The sequence below is a fragment of the Pelmatolapia mariae genome, linkage group LG8 (genome assembly GCF_036321145.2).
Source record: "Pelmatolapia mariae isolate MD_Pm_ZW linkage group LG8, Pm_UMD_F_2, whole genome shotgun sequence".
Lineage (NCBI taxonomy): Eukaryota > Metazoa > Chordata > Actinopteri > Cichliformes > Cichlidae > Pelmatolapia > Pelmatolapia mariae.
The window spans coordinates 26465857-26487638 of record NC_086234.1 but is presented as its reverse complement, the minus strand read 5'-3'; the positions used below and the strand labels follow the sequence as shown (position 1 = coordinate 26487638).

Here is a 21782-nt window from a genome sequence, read left to right as displayed (position 1 = left end):
TAATGCTGATTCAAATCTCTCTGGTAAAATAATTATATCTGCGTTCCCTCTTGATTTGAGGGTCATGAGAAACATTATAATACTTTTCTGTCTCAAAAGCAAGAAAATCGAAGGATTAAACATTAAAAATCCCTAATCTGTAACTAGCAACTTGGCCTTATTCTTGCAAAAAAAACACTGTGTGTCTGTGAGAAACTTGTTTCTGAAGTGCACGGATATGTGGGAAGTAGCGCTTGCTGGGATTTATGGGAGATTAAGGCAAACTTTCGCTTTAAGATTAAATATGTGTAATCTTTAAACCAAACAAGACTGAGGGATTAGGAAGACTTCTATGACTAAAGAAATCCCTTATCAACATGACGTGATGCTGTGATAATGCCTTGAAAGAATAGTTTAATCCAGTGTAGTTTGCTTAGGCTGACTGGTTGCTTCTGTCCAAAGTCTTCCCCTTTGTGTGAATTTAATTCTCCATTTGGAACCAAATATTACACAAACAGATGTTTATTAGAGCTCAATCAGGTTTAGACAATAAATACAGTTTTTTAGTTGGTTGGTAAATTCATCCTTTCTTTTAAGTCTGTGAAGGTTATAGGTGTAGCTTTATTTATTTTTCAGCAGATGCTATTTAGTGTATTTATATTCTGAAATTGCCACCCTGCGTTGTAGTTTTAATTGTCACTAGTACTACTGCTTTTCACTGTCTTTTGAAAAATAGTCGTTATTGTTGCTTCGATGCATTATGGAGTACTTAAACCAAAACCTGCATTGTAAACACACTTGAAACGAATACAGATTAATGTTTAAACTCTTGTGTAGTAAAATGTGTTGCACTGATTTTTTGTTGGCCCCTAAATATCTTAATGTTTCTCTCTTGGTACCAGCCAATGTAAAAAAAAAAGTCCTGCAAATGCCCCTGAATTATAATAGGCCTAATGGCAACTACATGTATAAACAAAACAAAGTGACAAAAAAATTAAATAATTATAAATCAACACATTATGTTATCCTCTGAATCATCTGGCTATGCAGTTGTTATTTTTTTATCTAAAATGTTTGGAACAAACAGATTACATAATTAGTTGTTTGCGGTTAGTTAAAACATGTTTTAAGTAGGCTGTAAAAATCTATTTTACAAAGATTTTCACCAGCTACAGTTTCTAAACCTAAAAGTAGCATCTGCACATTAGCTTAGCTAGTTATTGCTGACATTTCAAAAATGTCGCTAAAGCTATTTTACTATTTTTTTTCTTGTTTGATAAAATGTAAACATCTGTTTGAATCCTTATCTCTTTATCTTTGTAGAGGAGTTTATTATATTGAATAAATCAAATCAAATCAAAGTAGATTCCCCCCCCCAGTTTTCGTTCTAGTCTTTCTTAGCTACCCAAAGCCTAACTACACTAGCTTAGCAGTCTATCTTTTGATTATAATAGATTTTCACAAAGGTACTTAAGCAGTATTTGAATTACTTAATTTTTTTACATGAGGATTATTTTATTACATTATTAGATTAGATTAGTAGATATACAAATAAATAAATATGATTTCCTGAAAGTACCTTGGACTTTTAGGACACTGCAGTCTAAAATTAGCTGGCATTCTGTTAGCTTATAATGTTATCTCGTTTTGCCGCTCTTGTCAGCTGTCCACAGTGGGTAGAATATTTCTTATCTGCTGTCAACAACGAATTGTGAGAATATCAAGAATAAATAATCGTCTTTCTGTAGGATTTCTGAAGTTAAAATCTAAACTTCAGGAGAGAGGGTTTTAGGTGAAGAGGAAAAGGATGAGATAGAGATGAGGAAAGTAGTGAAAATAAAAATATAAATATAAAAAATGTAAAAATACAAATAGATACTGGTGATTTAAAAAATTCTAATTACTTATAACTAATACAACTATTTATCTCCCTGCTATTTATTTGATGCTGCTGTATCAGATAAATAGTTGGGGGGGTTCTATCCATATCTGATGATTGCTGCACCCAACAGCAGAATATAGGCACTGTGAGGAAAGAAACAGCAGCGATAATTTCCTTTAAACAACATAAGTTGTTGGACGTGATCACATCCAATCTGGCAGAGAGCTCTTGAGCATGTGCACATGATGTCACATGCCAAACTTCACTATATACATCTGCTCAAAATAGCCTCTGTGTGAGCTGAAAGCAATAATTGCTTTTTGTTATTTTTGATAACACGGTGGCACGGTGGTTAGTAGTTGCCTCATAGTGAGAAGGTCCTGAGTTCAATTCCACCATCAGGCCGGCATCTTTCTGTGTGGAGTTTGTGTGGGTTCTCTCCGGGAACTCTGGCTTCCTCCCACAGTCCAAAGACATGCACTTAGTGGGAATAGGTTAATTGGAAACTCTAAATTGCCCATAGGTGTGAATGTGAGCGTGAATGGTTGTCTATGTGTTAGCCCTGTGACTGTCCAGGGTGTACCCCTGCCTCTAAGACAGCTGCGATAGGCTCCAGCAACCCTGAAAAGGATAAGTGGATGGATTTTTGACAACCTATTTCCAGCATACACGCCTATGACACCTGCACATTTGTTGCAGTAGTGTTGCCACTCTATTATACCATATTAACATTAACTGCCTCCTATAGATAATCTATTCAGACTGATGGCTGTTCACATTCCCTTAAGAGCTAATATCTTCTTTTGGTGGTGGGTCATCTCCAGGGGTGTTTAGGAGAAATGAGTGCTTGCAAAGAACTGATGCTGCAAACTAGCAATTCATTAACAGCTTTTTGTGCAGATGTATGTTACATTAATTAATGTATGGCTGTCACACCTGGACTTACACTATCATTTGTAAAGTTCGTCATTAATGAAAGATTAAAACAATCCAAGTAAATGCAAAGCCAAATAAAAAGCTAGTTGATTGTGGTGTCTGAGTCTTCTTTGTGCTAGCTGAGGAAAACCTGTTCAGCATCCTGTAAATAATAATATTGAATCGATATTGAAAAGCATGCACGCTTACTGGTCATTTTTGACCTTTTTTCTGTAATATGTCTTGTTTTGCATGTCACAGAGGAGAATACAAATATCCAGATGGACAAAGAAGACATTACAGTAATGCTCAATGGCGCAGTAAAATCTGCTATCATCCAATATTATAGAGTAAGAGCCAGCCCCTCTGGTGTTGTATGTGGAAGCTTAGGGAATCATTACCATGGCCTCTGCATAACCTCCATAAGTCAGGATAGTGTCAATAACCCGGGCTTTAAAAAATTGATAAGGGTGATCACCCCGCTCATGGAAAGAGCATTTCTGAGCAGCAGACGTCATTGTGAGGTGATTCTCATATATAAGTCATGGCTTGCATACAGGATGCATCTCTCTGGATATCGCTTCAGGACAATCATCCTCGCCGTGTTGTTTGGGTCTTATCAACATATTGCTCACCCAGCGAGCCCAGACAGATGATTGAGAGAAACTATTAGGCTTAGATCATTCACAGATAGCCCCGTGCACCTTGATGCTTTTCCATTTGAGCAACCTTTAAGCAGAAATGAATGTGACAATTTTATGGCTGACATAATGCAACGTGCTCGCAGTCTTCCCAGGAAACTCTTGTTAAACAATTATTCATATGTAAGAGCTGGCCTCTTTTGCACTCAATGCAACATACATGACATATGTGACGTATGTAAATGTGTCTGATCCAAATGCCAATTTGGTGACTCCAGCTGAGTGCTTTAAAGAAATCTTTCCTGTGTGACATGTGGAAATGTGTCAGGGCTGCATTTATTCATGTGAACACTGAAGGGGCATTCCTGTCCGGAGGCCCCGGAGACAAAAAATGTGGAACTCCCCAGAGGAGAGTGACCTGGAGGACAGACTCACGCATACCAGCTGGACTTGGTGCACATATTCTCTCCCTTCCTCCCACACACACATTGCTTTGACCAGATCTGCTGGATTTACTCCTCATTAACGTCACGGTTGTAACAAGAAGAACTGGACATCCTGTATGACGTGTTGTCTCTGATATAATGTGCCAAATGTTCCAAGCACATGAGTGAATATTGATCCCAAAGCATTCTAGCAGCTCGTGTCCTGCAGCCCTGAAGTGATGAGGGCAATAAATCCAAGAGCGGCATGTAATTAGACGTAAGACATCTGTGTAAACATCATGAAAAAGGTCTTTGTCATGCAGCAGTTTTTACAGGGAATAATCAGTGTTATTAACGAACTGGAATTCATATGGTTTCTTGTTTTTTGTGGGATTTTTTTGTTTGGTTTTGTTTTTCTTATTTTCTATTGCACAGCAAAAACAGTTGTTGCAACAGTGGAGGAGAGGTGGCATAGTGAGACGTGACAAAAAACAAAATTGAAGAAAAATAGGTCACAGCTTATGAATTTGTGTCTATTTATTATACATTATACATTTCATAAGTCAGAAATTGACAGAGGGAGTTAATATTTCATCAGAATAAATGCTGGGGTGATTTTTCCCTTGGATAAGAACTATGAAAGCAGGCTCATCGCCAGTCATGTGGTGGTTTCATAATAACTATGAGCTGCTGCCACCTGGAGGATACACAGGGAAATACATTCATCTATAGTTTGACTTTTACATACATGTGCCCCCTTACGCATCTTTCTCATTTAACGTAATGCTTCCATGATTCATAAGTAAATGTTATAGTTATGTTGTAAAGACCATGTTGAAGGGGCCAGGTGTCAGGTGTGTAGTTTCAAAGACGAATAGAATAGAATAGAATAGAATAGAATAGAACTTTATTAATCCTTTGGGGAGGGTCCCTCAGGGAAATTATGATTCCAGCAGCACAACACCAGTTCACATTAAATTCAAATAAGAAAGAATACCAAGCAGGTACAAATAATTAGGAACAAAATATCAGTAATAACAAGAATTTTAAAGGTAATAATTAAACAAAGTCCAGGAATTAAAGATTTTTTGGAGGGGGGGGGGGGGGGGATCAAAGTCATCAAATGACAGACTGAACTGAAGAACATATAAAGTTACTCTTAAATTTACAGCTACTTTACATCAAATTATTACTCCATGTAAACCTGACCTGGACAGTGTGCAGAAGAACACAAAACATTACTTACTGTTAGGTTCTGGCAGGTCTGTGTATTGAAGTTAGCAGAATCGGCATTATGGGCTTGTGGGTCCAGACCATTTCTATATATCATGAATCAAAAAGCTAACTGGCAACAATCATCCTTAGACCCATATAATGCATTAATAACCCGCTCAGTTCTTCTTGGATGCACATCTTTCTTGTAGACACGCGGAGTCTCCCAGACTTGATTTGTAGCTATAAACATGATAATATTTTACCAAAAAGTGGATATCAGCTCCCATTTATTATTCCCAGTTCATTCACAACACAACAAGCAGAGAGATCGACAAAGTAATAATTCAACTAAGTCCACTTGTATTGATAGCACCTCAAAAAAGAGAGAGAGACGGAGAGAGAGAGCTTGGGAGGAAAAAAGTTTATTTAGACTCCCAACAAAGTGAACTCGTTTCCTTTAGGAAATGGGAGGAGCACTGAATTAGGACCTGAAAGAAGGAAACAAAAGTCAGGACCAAGTACCAGCCCTTCCATGAGAATACGGTCTGGTGGCATTTTCTAAAGATATATTAATGATCAGTGTATTTGCCTGTTACCATGACTGCATGAAAAAGAAAAATAATAAAATAAAATAGGTTATATGATGAAAATCGCTTTACTCTTCTATCATTCCATGCATTTTGTGTGTGTAGCTCATGAACACCACCATCATGCATCATATTTTCTCATGGGAAAACTAATTTCTGGAGAAGGGCTTATCTGCTAATAGGATGAGATAGCCAATGTACTGCAAGATACAAGACAGGAAACATGGTGAGCTTGCTATTTAATTAAGACTAATATTTATTGCAATTATTCCATTTTCTTTTGGTTTTGTAATCATCAAAAGCGCTTCCTGCTTGACTTGCACTTAATCAGATCCATTTCCCTGCAGGCATCAGTACAGTTTCACTCTAATCTAATCTATACATGAAATTTAATGTCTGAATTAAGAGGAATAAACAGGCAGGCAACATAAGATACGGTGAAAAAGCACAACCCGTATAATTACAATAAATGAGGAACATCTGAGGTCATCCCAGGTCAGTGATTTGATTTGATATAATTTCGTTTTCATCACAAGCTGTTGAGCAATGAAGACAAAGAGCTGGATGCTTGCTGGTGGAGATGCGAGAGAGCTTATATCTTATCAAAAATCTGCTTGTTGGCTTTCTAATTAAATGCTATCATGTTAGCCTTTCAAGCTTTATGAGATTAATGGGTTCACACCTTGTTTCCTCTGCCACAAATGGGCAAAAACGTCCTCTGTCTAAAAGCAGCTATTATAAATTCATTCATTTAGAAATTCCTCTTTCTCAGCTGTCAACAGAAAGTTAAAAACAAAAAAGGATTGACCAGTTGTGTTGAGCATTATCATTTGAAACTGAAGGGGCTTGTAGTACTTTTGTGTAAGATCAGTTGTACCACTAGATGGTGCAGTAAGTTAATGTAGCCATTATTTACCCAGGTAAAGAATTAAAGTGGCAGCAAAAAAGAAATATTACAAGTTAACCCCTTAGCTCCTAAGGTATCATATTTAGTACAAGAGGTTTTGTGAGTTTTTGAGACTTCTTCATCATCAGTGTGATTCTCTCACACCACACCACTCCTCTGAAAAACTTAAACAATAAATTGCACAATATGTTTTTAAGCAATAAATTATGACAAAAAAAATGTTGTATGTAGCAAATATGATACAAATTAAAACTTATATGTCAGGAGCTCCAATAAACACTCAATTTTCCCCCGAAAAACAAGGATTTTCTGGTAATTATTTCATGGTTCAGACTTTAAAAGGTTAAACAGCAGCACATATCTCTATACAGCCACAGGTAAAACACTGCCCCCTGGTGATAGTCATTCATTTCTGCAGAGGGTAATTCCAAAAAGCACCTTTAAGGCCTCTATCGTTGCATCTTAAGGTGCTTTACTGGTCATTATTAACAATCTGTTCAGCATTATTATTACAAAACCATCTGGAATCCTCAGGATATACATTTACTTAATTGGCATGTCCAAAAAAAAAAAGTAAGCTTTACTGCTCATCTCTTTCTCCCACACACTAGCCTTTCTTCTACTGCATCTGCTCAGCCAACACTGAGTCTTTCACTCCAGCAGCCAGCACAGCGAAGAGGAAGGGAGGAAAGAGGGAGCGCAGATGGAGAGCCACCCTGGGGATGGGGTGGACCAGCAGAACCTCCTTCCTCTTCCTGTTCACGGTTTGCATGATTTCATTGGCCAGGACCGACGGGCGCACACCGTGGGTCAGCTGCCTGGCAATAACTGCGAGAGGACAGATTCGTTTAGTTTTGCCTATGCACCACAATAACAGGAACATTTCAGAAATCTGAACGTGTATTCATTCCATGAACTATTCAGTCACCTTAATGCTTCATTGCTACTGTTTTACTCACATTCAGCTACGGGGTTTGGTTTGGGAACAGGTTCGTCTACAGGCGGCGGTTCAGAAGCATTGATGAAGGTATGACTGATGGTGCTGACAATTATTCCATACTCTTCCACTTCAGCTCGCAGACAGTCAAAGAAGGCCTGCGCCGCATGCTTAGACGCGGCATCTGACAGGTATGAACACAAACACGCATAATGATACACTCACAAAAGAAGTGTGGCAAGCACGGAAGAATTCCAAACATACCATACAGCATACTTTGTTCAGTTGTTTTCTGTTTTGTCCTTAGACGCCCACATGTGTATTATTTCATGCTGTGAAGGTGCTTTTCTACTACTGAATAGGCTGAATAGGCTTTCCAGAGTCCATAGGTTGTACCTAGGTATACCTAACCATTAACTAGCAATTCCATGTATGTTTAAATAACTAGGTAAAGATGATTTCAAATGGAATCACATATAAAAAGTAAAAATGTATTACTTGCAAAGATCTTGCTCACTGCTCTTGTTTTTATTCAGTGCTAAGTGTACTTCTAAAGAGTTTTAGTGACCTTTGCCGGGAACTCACATGAACTTCTGAATGGAACAGCCAGTCTGCCCTGTATGCTGTTGACCAGTACAATGTGGCCTGATCGTCTTGAAATCATCATTGGAAGAACACCTGTCGCATTTTTAAAAATATCATTCATAAGATCTTAATAATAACAAACAAAGAAATGCTACTGGATTTCTAAGAATGCCAACCCCACCTTTGGCTAGAGTGCTTGGGCCGAAGTAGTTAACATCCATGATATTTCTGTCCTGTTCCAAGGAGATACTCTGAACCGGCGCTTTCAGCTTCATACTGCTATTGCAGATCAGCACGTCCACACAACCATAACAATCGACCACCTCAGCAATCACGTCCTCCATACTGTCCATATCACTGAAGTCCAGAATTACCAACTTTGGGGCAAATGTCTGTCGATAAACAAGGGTTAGTTTAATTTGAACACGTGTGTAACTGATGGACAACTATGTTTGGTTAGACTGAAGCTGTTTTCCTCCTGCTTGGAGGTTTACAGGCTACTAAGCTAAGCTAATCATGAGCTTCATATTAGCATTAAGATTTTCTTTTAGCTCCATTTTCATTTAACAAAATTTTGTATTCTATTCTTGACTTCATATCAAATTAAAAAGCATTAGAAAGAGGTTATGAGGGTTAACTGAGCTTTTTGAGTAATTCTGTCACCATTCTGTCTTCAAAGATCAAGAACACAGTCCTTAATAAAAGAAAGGATATTCCAAGGATAGCAACCATAACTCTAAGCAGAAAAGTTTCAGCTTTGTGTCATACATATACTAGATTTCATCCCATAAACATCCATGTGCTTGGGCCTGTACATAGAAGGCATGTGGTGCACTACTTGCTGTCCGACATGATATCCTGCTATTGTGTTCTCCAGAGGAAGTGGTGATCTGTGAGGTGGTGAGTGAGCAGGATTACGATAAAGACAAGGACAGAACCTGATATTCTGCTAATTAAGAAAACTGTAAAACTTGAAAAGCCAAGTTGGTGTCACATGTTAATTCCTCTCAGTTACTTGGGGAATTTGTTTTGGTATTGTAGGAGGAGGCTTTGCTGTGTGTTAAGGGTTATCACTTTATTGCAAAAGCTTCCTGCACATACTAACAGACATTAATTTTACTGAAACAGCCATATTAAAAGTTAACTGATAAATTCCTCACCTCTCTGGGGTCAGCATCAGTTGTCAAAGAGTCATACAGAGACTCCAGCTTATCCCAGCCAGTCCCACAAAGGATCAGTCTGGCCCCACCTTTGTGGAAGAGACGGGCACACTCTGAAAAAAAAAAGAAGATTATGTTTATTAAATGTCAAGTTCAGATCAAAGTAAGATTAAATAATAAAAACACAAGTTGGATCCCTTACCGGTCCCCACCCCAGACACAGCATCAGTGATCACCACCACTTTGTTTCGTACTAAGGACTTGGACATGAAGTGCAAAATCTCATTGTAGATGTAGTACACGCCTGCTGCCACAACGATCAGCAGGGGCAACACTATCACTGAGGGCAGGCCCATGTTCTGTAGCAGAGAAAAAAGACGGGTCAGTGTGGGGAGAATACTCATAAAAACTATAATATAATATCGTATAATATATGGTATCAAAATAGACCAGATGTCCTTCCTGATGAAACCTTCCCAGAAGTATGTACCCCCTCCTGATCTCCAACTGGGAATTTTTAAAATGTTAGGTAACTGTGATAACCATTATACATAAACACTGAAAAAATAGTTAAAGCCTAACAGCATATCTGGAGTAACCAAGTGAAAAACCACATATATTTTCTTTTCTCTTTATTTTATTTATTTATTTTTGCTGTTGTTATTTTACCTACAAACTAATATGTTAAATAGAAATGTTGTACATTTGTATTTGTAGGTTAAATTTCTACCTTTAGACAGAGCTAAGCTTGCTGTTTCACCCTGCTTCCAGTCTTAGTACTAAGCTGAGATAATCAGCTGTTGATCCAACTTATAATTTTGCACACATGTGAGGGTGGTGTTAGCAGTCTCTTCTAAACTGTAGCTGAAAAGCAGATCAGTATATACCCTATAATGACAAATGTCATTTGTACCTTCCCTATATTGAAAGAGACTTTGAGACCAATATAGTAGGCACATTTGCTTTGAATGTGTTCTTCTGTTATAACTGTGTTAAGTGTCCTGGGGTAACAGATTGCATTTGGAGGCCTTGCTACACACTTGCCATGTAAAGTGAGTTTAAGGAGAACAGCTAAATATATTCTGGCCATGATGCCGCCACAGAATTTTCTTGCACTATGTCACCTCCAGGATAATGTCATAGGATACCCTAAGGGGGGCAGCCAGGGAGCCTCGCATTTATAATGTAATATAATTTATAAATAAATTAAATAACCTTACTTTTCCTGCTTTACTCGAGGAAAACACATTAAGGAACCCCCTAAGCCATATTAAAACTGATGATCCAGAGATCCAATTCCCAGCTTAGCCCCATGTTTGGACTGACACATGATTGGAGGTTAAGTCAGCTTGTGAAGTGCATATCTATAGCAACCACACAACAGGCATGCACAAACCTATAATCTGTGTTATTATTGGTTCACTTACAGCGATGACCAGGAGCTAATCCTTCAGCAAGACTGGCCGTTGATGTTTTCAGGGTTTAGTTAGGTAATGGAGGCCTTTCTCCTCCCTCAGTGTCCCTTGTCCATTCACACAGCTCTGTTCTCTGTGTGTCTGACTTGCTGCTGTCCACTGGAACCTACTGCTTATAATAGCCTATGCTTGAGTCAGCCATTAATACACACATATGTGGTGCGCAGCATCTAAGGCATGTTTCCTTGTTGCCAGCCTGAGGGGATGGACGATAAGTGAGAGTGTGACTTGCACTTGGTCTTCAGAGAGTTTGCATTGTACTGCTGTTTCAAGGAAACACATTTCCCCAAATTATATATTATTCTGTTGTCAGTTTTTTTTAATAGGGGTAAACAAAAACATCTATCAATACATATTTTGAACTGTGTGTTGTTGTGTGAGCTGGCAAAATTTGTACACAATTTACACAAATCAAGAAAAGAAAACGGGGCTTTCCCATCTGTTTTAAAGTGGTATTAATAGTGGTATTAATTCTATTTTTAATAAGTGATCACATTTGACATTCAAAAACATAAGCATGACTATGCCTGCGTCCCCAAGTAAGTATAACTAAAACATTTCATTTACTGTCTTCTTTCGGTGGGTGGCGGCAGTGAGCAGTTATCGCGAGAGCACGTAGAATTCCAGGAGCTTGTGTGTATTTGCGCTCTCTCTTCTGTCTTCTCCCCCCTTGCTCCGTTGGGAAAGAAGAAAATAAACCCACTGCTGCTAACCAGGCTAGTTATGGAACCAAGCCCTAAGTACTCGTTTTGGCATCTGTGACTGCCCAAGAGGTGCTCGCCCTGCATACTGCGTTCCCACCTGGGAGGAAAGCACATGAAGCTTTTTGATTTTTTTGACCGAGTCTTTTTCTTTAAAAAGTTGAATACGCCAGCAAGGGAAGAATTTCATTAGCTAGCCTATCTGTGTGCGAGCTAACTGGGCTAGCTTAGCAAGGAGCACTGGATGAACTTCGCATGGACTGAGTGCTGCGAACGGGATAGTAGCCTCCTGTCTGACTGAGCCGTCTTTTGGATCGAGTCTTTCATATGGGAGTGTGTTGTTACTTAAATGACACTGTTTTCCCGGAGCTCGAAGGCCATAGCTGTGTACAAATGTTGCTTTTGCGGCTCACACCATCACGTTATTGATCTGGATACCCATTGGAAAGCTAACAGGATATTAGCCACCTTCTCGCCGCTACGCTTTGTGGTTGCAGGCCATGGACTGAAAGGCATTCATCACTGAAGGATGAGAAGGCTGGCTTGATGGCAGCTAATTATTTATTGGGAGGCAGCAACTGGATACAGCTAAAGCGATAAAAGAAGCTTTGAACGTCGTCCCAGAACTGTTAAACTCTTGGTTTGGTCTTTTTTTTTTTTTAGCTTGACAATGCATCGGTGTGCTGGGGCTTTTTCCAAGTTAGGATAAGAAGAGACGCACAAGAAAACAGCGAGATTGCACCTTCTGCGTTTCCCCACGGAAATTATTCATTTTAAAAAAATATTATAATTATTAAGAGGTGAAATATAATGTCTACCGCTAAAGAAAATCCCTGTAGGAAATTCCAAGCAAACTTCTTCAACAAAAGTAAATGTCAGAACTGCTTCAAACCCCGGGAGTTGCACCTACTGACAGACCAGGATTTGACCCAGGTAAGAAAAAAGATCAAAAGGCTTAATGATTTAAAAGCTTTTTCTGTCAAAGTTTGTAAAAATAACTAAATAAATATTTTTTTAAAAAAGAGAGAGATTTTACTGCTCGCTAATCAAGCTTTGGAGAATTGAGGTTGGCGGTGACAGGCTTGTTGCTATAAAGCTGTTATGTGTTATATTTAAACGACAAAAGGTTGGCACAGCCCTCTTGATGAGTCGAGCTGATTAACGATCACGTCAATAAAGAAACAGTTTTTCTTGGCTTGTGATGCAACCAGTCTCCGAAAGACTTGCGAGACAGCATTGCAGTGTCTGCGTAGAGAAAGTCAAGGAGAAGTGTTTATTTTTGGCTGAATCGCAAGAACTCTTTTGATTTCTTTACTTCCTTAATATAAAGACAGGTGAAAACCTAAAGGGAAAAAAACGATGGTATCCTGTGGGGGGCCATTTTGCAGGTATAGTTTAATGGTCACCTATCCGCGGGGCGCCAGGAGTCACTGAATAGATTTTTATTGTCACTGTTACAAGAACACGAATGGTTACAAGAATAGTATGAGTATGAAAATGCTTCATCATTTGTGCTATCTCGAGTACATCTCTGAAATGAAAAACTTAGGAAAAAAAGTGTTAGACAGCCATGACCTTTATCAAAAGACTAGTTGAAGGAATATGTATTGGAAAAATTGTGTTTGACCAGAGACTTGGAGAATCGGTGCCTACACTTGGACTAACACCTCTTTTCCACGGCGGTTGTGAGCAGTAGTGTTGCTCAGTTATTTCAAAAACCATAATCACAATTATTTTGGTCAGTAATTGCACTTTTGACATTTACCGCCTTTGTGGTAAACATTAGTAAAGCATTCATTGAACTGCGATGACCTTAAACTTCAAGTACAGCCCAATTCAAATGAAAAGGAAGTAAGTTAAGAAAATAATTGGTGTATTTGCCCGTTTAGCCAGTCTCACCAAGCCTTGGCTGCATGCCTCTTGAAAATCATAAAAGCCCCCAAAATGTAGTTCTGTCCTGATTACCTAGATTTATCATCTTTGGAAGTCGAAATCTCAGTTTAACCAAACATTTGACCGATGGCTCAGCCTTAGTGAATAGCAAGTTCTGCATTTGTCACATTCCGGGACCAGCTCGTATTTGGATGTGTTTGAGAACTAATTGTTAGGTTTTGTTAAAACAAGCTCTTCATTTTCACAAGAAGAGAATCATAGTGGACAGAAGCGAACAGAAGCATTTTACATTGATTTTTTTCTCTCCTTTTTTTTTTTTTTTTTTTTTTTTTGAGATAGCCCTTTAGTAGCTCCATCTTTGGGTCCGCTGTGGCGAACCCACTACCTAGATTAACGTCCTGTGGAAACAATGATACAGTTCACACCACAGTGGAATAAAGCTACAGAAATGACAAAAAATCAACAACAACAAAAAACAACTCGTATATTCACTTGTTGCTTGTACGATACTTAAACATTACAGCTTCACAGCCCCACATGGGTATCATTGAATGGGATTGTGAAGTGAGGCTGCATTCAGTTGAGATCATGTCATGAGCAAGTTTTTTCAGTCCCTCACGCTCAGATCAGTTTAGTCTCTGTTGTATCCTGTAATTGATCCCAGATGATGAGGCCCAGATGGGCCCGTGAACGTGGCTTAAGAGCCGTAACAGCAACGTCAGCATCTTCTGTTGTGCGAGTGTGTGGGGGCCATGCACTTGTTTTCTTTTTTTTTAAAGAGTTTATTGGATGTTAACTCTTACACCCCCAAGTCTGGATGGTTTGAGTAATGGTTACATCACTTCCTTTAATCTCCCTGTGACCTGGCCTGCACTCTCTCCCACAGCCCATAGGACGGCACAGGAACCAGAGAGTCTTACTTCTCTGGCATTCTAGAAATCAGTCTTTGCTCATCTTTGTTATCCCAGTCGCCCACAAGCTTTGGGAAATGTTTCAGCTATTCAAACAGTTTACAGAGAGCTCAGTTGCATTAGTAAGTTTTGTGAGGATGATATCTGGACAGTCTTAAAACCAGTTATCCCTCCGCACCAGACACCAGGTCATTACTGGCCTAAAGCTGTGTTATGTAACACCATTTAATCAGTGTTAAACTTCTGAGTCTTGTTCAGCAGGTCCAAGATGAGGGTTAGGAGTTATAAAAATGTTCCCAGTGTTGAGACACTGATCCAGGCAGAGACTGAGGGGATGAACTCAACAACCCAGAGAAAAGGAGGCTCCACTAAAGCTGCGTGATGCTGTTAAAACACCATGACCAGCTGATTTGGCTAAGTGAATTTCAGTCCTAAATTAAATAAAGTTATTCAGAGCTCAAAAGCAGCTGAAGATTGCAGATTCAGCTTTGAAACACGCAGCCCGCATTGAAAAGTTATGCAAAGAGATGAGAGCCGAATGTCTGAAGGCTAGTGTCCAGTATAAACAATCTCTCGGTTCAGCGCTGTTGGAATAAAAGGTGGGTTGGGGGAGGTGTTTGCCTCAAATTCTTTTGTTACAGTCGGCATGCACCAAAGGAGTTTGTGTGCCCCGACAAGGTCTCCGTCTTTTGTCACAGCATTCAATCTGTGACTTTGTGCTCACAGACTGGAGCTGGCAGTCTCTTCCCATTGGAGAAAACTGATCGTGTTTTCAGGGAGAGTTGGTGGGAGGCAAGACAGTGATGGAGCATGCAGTCAGGCGAAGGTTTACACACGTGGGAGACCCGGAGAAAGATGAGCTGGGATGTGTTGGGACTTGAGGAGTGGGAGCAGGAGTCACAGGGAGAGAAAGGAAGTGCGGGGTTGTGAAATAGAGTAGAGCTCCCCACCGGCAGCTGCTCAACATCCCACTATTTGAGCTTATGAGCCAGCCTATAGGTTTAACACGTACCAAATGTTCCAACGCAGTTACTGACTGCAGGTTGCACTACACACCCAACGGGCTAGAGATCATATCCACGGTTCTGTGCCTGTCAGTTCTGTTCCAGTCTTTTGTGTGGAGGATCACTGCTGTGATAATGGGATGGCTTTCACATGGGTCCCCTGGTGTCACACCCAGCTGCGTTTGTTTTTGTCACAAACAAGCTCAGACAGTGAAAACAGCACCCCCGGCTAAATAAACGTACTTCTCAGAGTATCAGTTAGAACTACCACTCGATTCCTCTATCTGCATTTCAGTTGGAGGAAACACTGCCTCAGTTCAAATTCAGCAAGATGCTTAGTGCTCTCTAAAGCCGCAGCAGCTTTTAGAGAACAGGATGTGCCGATCATTAGAGTATGATATGCATTTTGGTAGCTTCTGTTACTTGGCATTAGGGCTGCCACAAACGATTATTTTGATAGTCGACTAGTCACCGATTATTTTTGCGATTAGTCGACTAATCAGATCATGCATCCATTGGACATAAAACGTACAGCTTATTGCACCAGCAGCATCTGCTCTTATATGACTATCATTAGCTTACAGCTTTAAGTGTTTAAGGTATGTGCTAACTAAAAATAAAGACAAGATGATAGTTTATTAAATGTTAATGAAATTTGCAGATTGTTTCGGTGAAGTTTAATAAACTCCTTGCTATCTAAAATGTAACGGGACACCGGAGTATATTCTTGAGCATCTCACACTTCTGATAATCAGTTGTCTGCTTGACGTTTATTCAGCTGTGTAAAAACTATAACTTTAATCTCAGCCATACCAATTTACTCAGGAACAAATAAAATACTAAAAAAAAAGCCAAACAGTAACATTTTAAGTTATCTAAGTGACTTATATATGTTTAACCTGAGTAGCGAAAGACGGCGGTGGGTTTGAAAACGATTTTCCGGGAGTCCGGTGTTCTCACGGGCTCTAGTGAGCCTTGCCCCCGGCTAGCTATCGAGCTAGTGGGTAACAGACGTCTCCGAAAACGTCGGAGCGCTTTTGAAAATATGTGGTGTCTTGATAAACTGAGCAGATATTTGAGGTTTGCACAGTTACATTCTCGCCTGAAAATATGTTAAACGTTTATTTTGTGACCCAGAAAGAATAATAAGAGTAATATTAAAACTAACTAGCTGCCGCCATTGTTGGAAACTGAGCTGCGCTATGAATTCTGGGACAGAGCTACTTCTTCTTCTTCGGGATTTAACGGCAGCTGGCATCCTTGTACATGCAGTGCTGCCATCTTCTGTTTCAGTCCGTTATTACACTCTTAAATCCTACTACTTATTTCTGCGTCTTTTGGAATCTTACAAAGCTTCAAACGACGCGTCGACTATTAAATCAGTCGTCGACGATTTTGATAGTCGACGTAATCGTGACTAGTCGACTAATCGTGGCAGCCCTACTTGGCATTCCTCAAAACCAGCCGCTGCAAACATTTCTCGAAATTACGTCGGAGCAGACCACGAGATTTTCTGAGCGATGACTGACAAAGTCCAATTGTCCTGTATTGCAAAGGATGGCATGTGGAGGGTGTGTTTGCTTAATCTTGATTCTGCTAGACGAACTGGGATAGTGGGGTACTTCCTGAATAACAGTTATTGTAAAATGACAGTTCCTGGGTCTTTTGGTGGATAAACCATGATTTCCACCTGTTTGTCAGGCCAGGCTTAAGTTGACCTGTGCCGGGTATCAGCACCAGGAAAAAGTTTTATTTTTTTAACAATGGCTACTGCCTTGTAAATTTTTACTTTTACTCGTCTTTAAATTATGCTGTTGCTATGTTAAGAATGAAGCAAAAATAAAATAAAGTGAATTGACTTTTTTTCTTTTTGTTTTATTAAACTTGCTCCAGGCCATTGGACCAATGCAATATGTTACAACCCTAACCCTGAAAGTTACAAGCTTTAAGTAAATGTAAACTGTTAGCTGTCTCAATAACCTAAAAAGGACGCTCAAATGGCAATGATATGTTTTCCTCTCATCCTTTTTTTTTTTTAAATCCCTGTCGTCAGACTTTGTGGAGTTTGGAGTCCGTTTGTCCAGCTTTAGACTAAAATAAACTAACTAAAACTAGTTGGGAACCACCAATGCATCTCTCTTATGTTTTTTTTTTTTAATTAATTTTTCTCAACACCTTACGAGAAAAAATCAGTACGGCCATAGTTATTGTGGTATGCAGTCGAGACCTTTTTGCTACGTTAAAATATAACATATATATATGGTGTCTTCTGTGGGGAAGCAGTGCTCGAAGAAACATTTAGAGAGCTTTTTAACGATAACCCGTGTACCTTTGTGCAACAGCGATGGTGAAGCCAACATTCTGTCATCTGTGTCAGTGATTGCTCATTTTGCATGTCAGTGAAACTCATCACACAACACTGTGCAGTCAGTGATATAATTATGTTTATGCTGCCAAGCGGCGGCACAATTCTAGAAATGATTAAAGGTTTGTCCAGGAAGTACTTTTAGGTCCTGTTAGACAGCAGTTCTGAGCTGAGAACAGAATGAATAGTTGCACAGCAGGAAAAGATGTCAGCACCTCTGTTGTGTGTTAAAAGTAAGTGATCACAGAGACTAAAGCCTAAGTTAAGCTGGATTTACAGCTGCAGACGGCTACCACGTGGGTTTTATTTTGTAGGTGAGAGCTGGATTCCCTGTGTTGTCACCAGTCCAAAGATAGACTTAAGTTCCTATCCTCATGTAGTATCTGGACAACCACTGCAGTCTAAGGAGGTAGTGACAAGTACACTATGGGAGGCATGCTTCGTGACCATAGCTGTCCCTTAAACCCTCAATGCACTGCTACAAATGCAATGTTTACACTTTCCACATCCGTGTTGTTGCATGACAAGAATTTTGCGATCTCCTTGTGTACATGTCTGTATGCGCAAACAAATCAACGCTGGTCACGTGAATGAATAGAGCCACATTAGGATGAAAATCTGAGCTCTTGACCCCAGACTTGAACTGTATCACACCTACCCATGCTAAATATCCTTTATACTGGGTTCAGCCCACCAAAACTCCCCTAAGTGGCATGCCAAGGCAAGTTGAACTAGGCACGTATAGATTTATGGTAGACATGGAGGAGAATTGGAATAACACTCTAGCAGTTGGATGCATTTACTTTCCAGAAAAATCTTTTTAGGTTGGGTTCTTTTGAAGAGGTGGGAGAGTGAGTGCTTGTATGCGAGACACTTGTTAATGAATAACGTTTAAAGCACAGAGACCGAGTGTGACACAGAGTTTATGCTTGTCATTGCTGCACTTGAGCCAGCATTTATGATGTCACTTTTGGCCCGGAGTGTGGCGAACCAGAGATGGTCTTGATCTGCTCTTCAACCAATCGATTGGTTGCAGGACAGAGGGGTGTAAGAGCCGCACCTTTTCTCTGGGTGAACTGTATCTGCTACAGTTCACGCTCCATGCCTTTTTAGCCAACATGAAAATAGTAATACACATAGAAAGCTAATAGTTGCAGCATATTAAATCATTTTAATTTTTTGTACTGAAATCATAGTGGCAGACTCCGAGCCAACTAGAATGAACCAAATTCTTCTGATGCTGAAGTTCTGAGGAATGCAGCTAGTAGTGTCATTGATAATAAGTTTAATGTTGTTCCACAACTTGTTGTTTGCACCCAATATACACAATTGTAGCTGATGCGAATTCCCAACCCTTATCCTTAGTTGGGCTTTACATACACGATACACAAATCATTTTTTTCAGTATTCAAATACATAAAACGACAGATGATAAAGCTGGCTTCACGCCCAGCTTCATCTGAGTTTAGTTGTTGCTACTGGCAGACAAAAAACCGATCACATTTGGTGTTTATATGGAAGTTCTGTCCATCTTTTTCATTGAGGTACTTTTCAGTCAAACACGCCATCAGTCAGTTTGTCATATGGATCTCATCTACTGTGGTCACATGGGTGGAAGGAGGCACTGAAGCATGTCATCATATAGAGCTGATTACATCAAAAGACACGCAAAGCGGTTTTGTGTGTAAAATGCAATGCATGAAGAGAAGCAACATCCAAAAAGCCCAAAAAACCTTCTCCCTCTCCTTCCCATCGCCTTTATTTCCCACTCTTTTCCAGCTTTAATGATAACCTTAATTGCTGTTTTTTTTACTTCCTCTTTCTTTTTACAGGCCAAACCTATTTATGGTGGATGGCTGTGCTTGGCCCCTGAAGGAACTGACTTTGACAATCCTATGCAGAGATCTCGGGTAAGGGCATTTGTTGTAGCCCTGCATGTTGCTCTATAAAATGTTCGTACAATGTACTGTATGGACATTAATGCTTGCATTCCTACCTCCAGTTACCAGAAATGCCCTGTAAGAGGAGTACTGAGTATGATGACTCTAAGTCGATAAAATTGAGGCTAGCCACTAATACCTAATTTCTTCTCACAGAAATGGCAACGGAGATTTTTTGTGCTGTACGAACATGGCTGTCTGCGCTTTGCCCTAGACGAATCGGTGAGTAAAGGATGTTTTTTTTTCTGCATTCTATTCTGTATGGGTGTGGAAGCCAGGCTGTGAAGGTGAAGATCAAATTTTTTTTAAATCTTAAAGTTCAGGGCATAGCAGGTGTCCATGTTTGTGTGTTGTAGTTGTACAGTTTAGGGGTAGTGCTATTTCTTGGTATGTGTGATTCCTGTTTCAAAAGACACTGAAAAAGTCACCTTGCTCTGACTGAGGCTTGTGATGCAGGGCTTTGCTGCTGAATCAGTTTTCACTGAGTTTCACTCGACCCATCAGGGCTTTCACTAACACTGTCACTCCCTTTCTTTAGAGGAGCATTTCCTACAATAACTGTTGATCTTACTTGATTATACTCTTGTGTGATGTCTATACAGATGTTTTGGAAACTGCTCATTAAGGCTTTGCAATATGGTTAAAAACAACCCTCCTATATCAATATACTTAAGAGAAATGTGACATTTAACATGATTATATGTCAGGACTTAAAAAAAGGTTTATAAAGACAGGCGTGAGCTATGTAAAAAGTGGTGCAGATGTGAAGGTGATGTGCTAGCTGGAAGATGACTTTGTTGGCATTTGTTGTGAGAAGTGAATGGCACTGTCTCTGCTGCAACTGTGTGGGAAGCTGCGGCTGGCAACAGTGATTATGTTACTGAAATCAACCATAAACTGTCTAGACAGACCCAAGATTCAGTATAACAGTTATTCAGATGTTGTGCACAGTGTTTGATGCCACAGAAAATTAAAAACTGTGCTTCTCCTCTGCTAAGCAGCTACAAGACTGGCTAAAATAAAGGCACTTGAGCCAAATTTGGTATTGTGTTTGTCAGTTTACCTGGGTATTTGGCTGCACAGCGTAAAAGATTTTGGGGTATGCAACCTGACCGGGATAACAGTATGCGTAAGGTGAAAAGTTGTCTTGAACAGGATAGAGAGTAAGAGTGGAGTTCACGTTGATGAGGAAACAGGTGGGGGGAAAGCAGCATAAAAGCACAGATGGTGGCTGTAAGGGAACGTTTTTAAAACTGTTTCCCCTCACCAAGTTAAAAAAAAACTTTGTTTTTTACTTAGAAACTTGGAGGAATTATATATTATAATGGCACCACGAAGCAAAAAGCAACAGCAGTGCATACAACAAACCAGCTGATTTTAACACAGCTGCAAAGGCAACTTGTTATTGGTTAGCAATTGAAAATGTTAAAGTGTGAAACATTTAAATGCATGCAGAAAGTAAGCTTTTCAGTAAGCATTTAAAGCACATTCAGTGTTAGGAATATGATCTTTTTTCTTTTTAAACGTTTTATAAAATAAGAATGTAACTTATCCACTAGACAGCTAATTGTTTCTGTCCTCACTGGTTGAAAATACTACTCCGTTAAACTGCTTATTAGTATTTCTTTAATATGCAAGTAGAGCTGGGCGATAGAACGATAACGATATGTATTGCGAAATAACTTTTTCTCGATAGAAAAATTTAACTATTGCGATAGGCCTCATCTCTCTTGTCCTCTTAAAAAAAAAAAAAAAAAAAAAAGAACAGCCAATCCAAATTAAGTAGCGCAGAGCCGAACCAATCACAGCCGCAGCGTCACGTCACGTGACTTGTTACGTACAGCACAAGTGCCAAGGCGCACATGTGTATTTGTTTTTGCAGCCGGGCTGCCCGGGTAATGAAGGAAATGAGTTTGCCGACTACAGAAAAATCAACCGAGAGCGTGAGCGAAGGTTACCGAAGAAAAAACCGATGATGGTTCCAATGCCGGAGAGATTGTCGAACGGAAGGGCCATAGAAGTTCCGTAGTGTGAAGGTATTTCGGCTATTTCAAGTCTGACAAAAAACAGAGTAGCGCACACTGTAAATTGTGCCGAAAGCAAGTCTGGAAATACAATAAACCGGTGCATGCTTAATCTCTGACTGAGGCTACGTCCACACGTACACAGGTATTTTTGAAAACGGAGATTTTCCGTTTTCATTTTAAAAAATAATCCCGTCCACACGTAAACGCAGAAATGAAGGAAAACGCTGCTAGGA

General features: G+C 39.7%; 2 protein-coding genes across 3 annotated transcripts in view; one reads left to right on the top strand and one right to left on the bottom strand.

The window, feature by feature from the left end:
* Positions 1 to 5479: 5479 nt before the first annotated feature.
* dhrs7cb (dehydrogenase/reductase (SDR family) member 7Cb) lies at positions 5480 to 10886 on the bottom strand. Its single transcript, XM_063482187.1, has 7 exons — positions 10661 to 10886; positions 9436 to 9592; positions 9234 to 9346; positions 8255 to 8465; positions 8074 to 8166; positions 7511 to 7672; positions 5480 to 7379 (listed from the first exon to the last, which is right to left on the bottom strand). Exons 2-7 carry the CDS (start codon positions 9587 to 9589, stop codon positions 7171 to 7173), a joined length of 942 nt encoding a protein of 313 aa, XP_063338257.1. The 5' UTR covers positions 9590 to 9592; positions 10661 to 10886; the 3' UTR covers positions 5480 to 7170.
* A 463-nt stretch (positions 10887 to 11349) lies between these two features.
* mprip (myosin phosphatase Rho interacting protein) overlaps positions 11350 to 21782 on the top strand; it is a 47204-nt gene continuing 36771 nt past the window's right edge. Inside the window, exons 1-3 of one of the 2 annotated variants that reach the window (XM_063481694.1) lie at positions 11350 to 12342; positions 19415 to 19492; positions 19679 to 19744. In XM_063481694.1, the coding sequence (XP_063337764.1) occupies positions 12220 to 12342; positions 19415 to 19492; positions 19679 to 19744 (267 nt within the window). In that variant the 5' untranslated portion in view covers positions 11350 to 12219. The remainder of the gene's footprint in view (positions 12343 to 19414; positions 19493 to 19678; positions 19745 to 21782) is intronic. The other variant, XM_063481695.1, reaches the window with a different exon arrangement.

Coding starts and splice junctions, on each gene's coding strand:
- dhrs7cb (XM_063482187.1), bottom strand. CDS start 9,589: ATGGGCCTGCCCTCAGTGATAGTGTTGCCCCTGCTGATCGTTGTGGCA. Junction 8,167..8,254: donor CCCAAGCACTCTAGCCAAAG/GTGGGGTTGGCA, acceptor AAAATGCGACAG/GTGTTCTTCCAATGATGATT. Junction 7,380..7,510: donor ACCAAACCCCGTAGCTGAAT/GTGAGTAAAACA, acceptor GTCCTCTCGCAG/TTATTGCCAGGCAGCTGACC.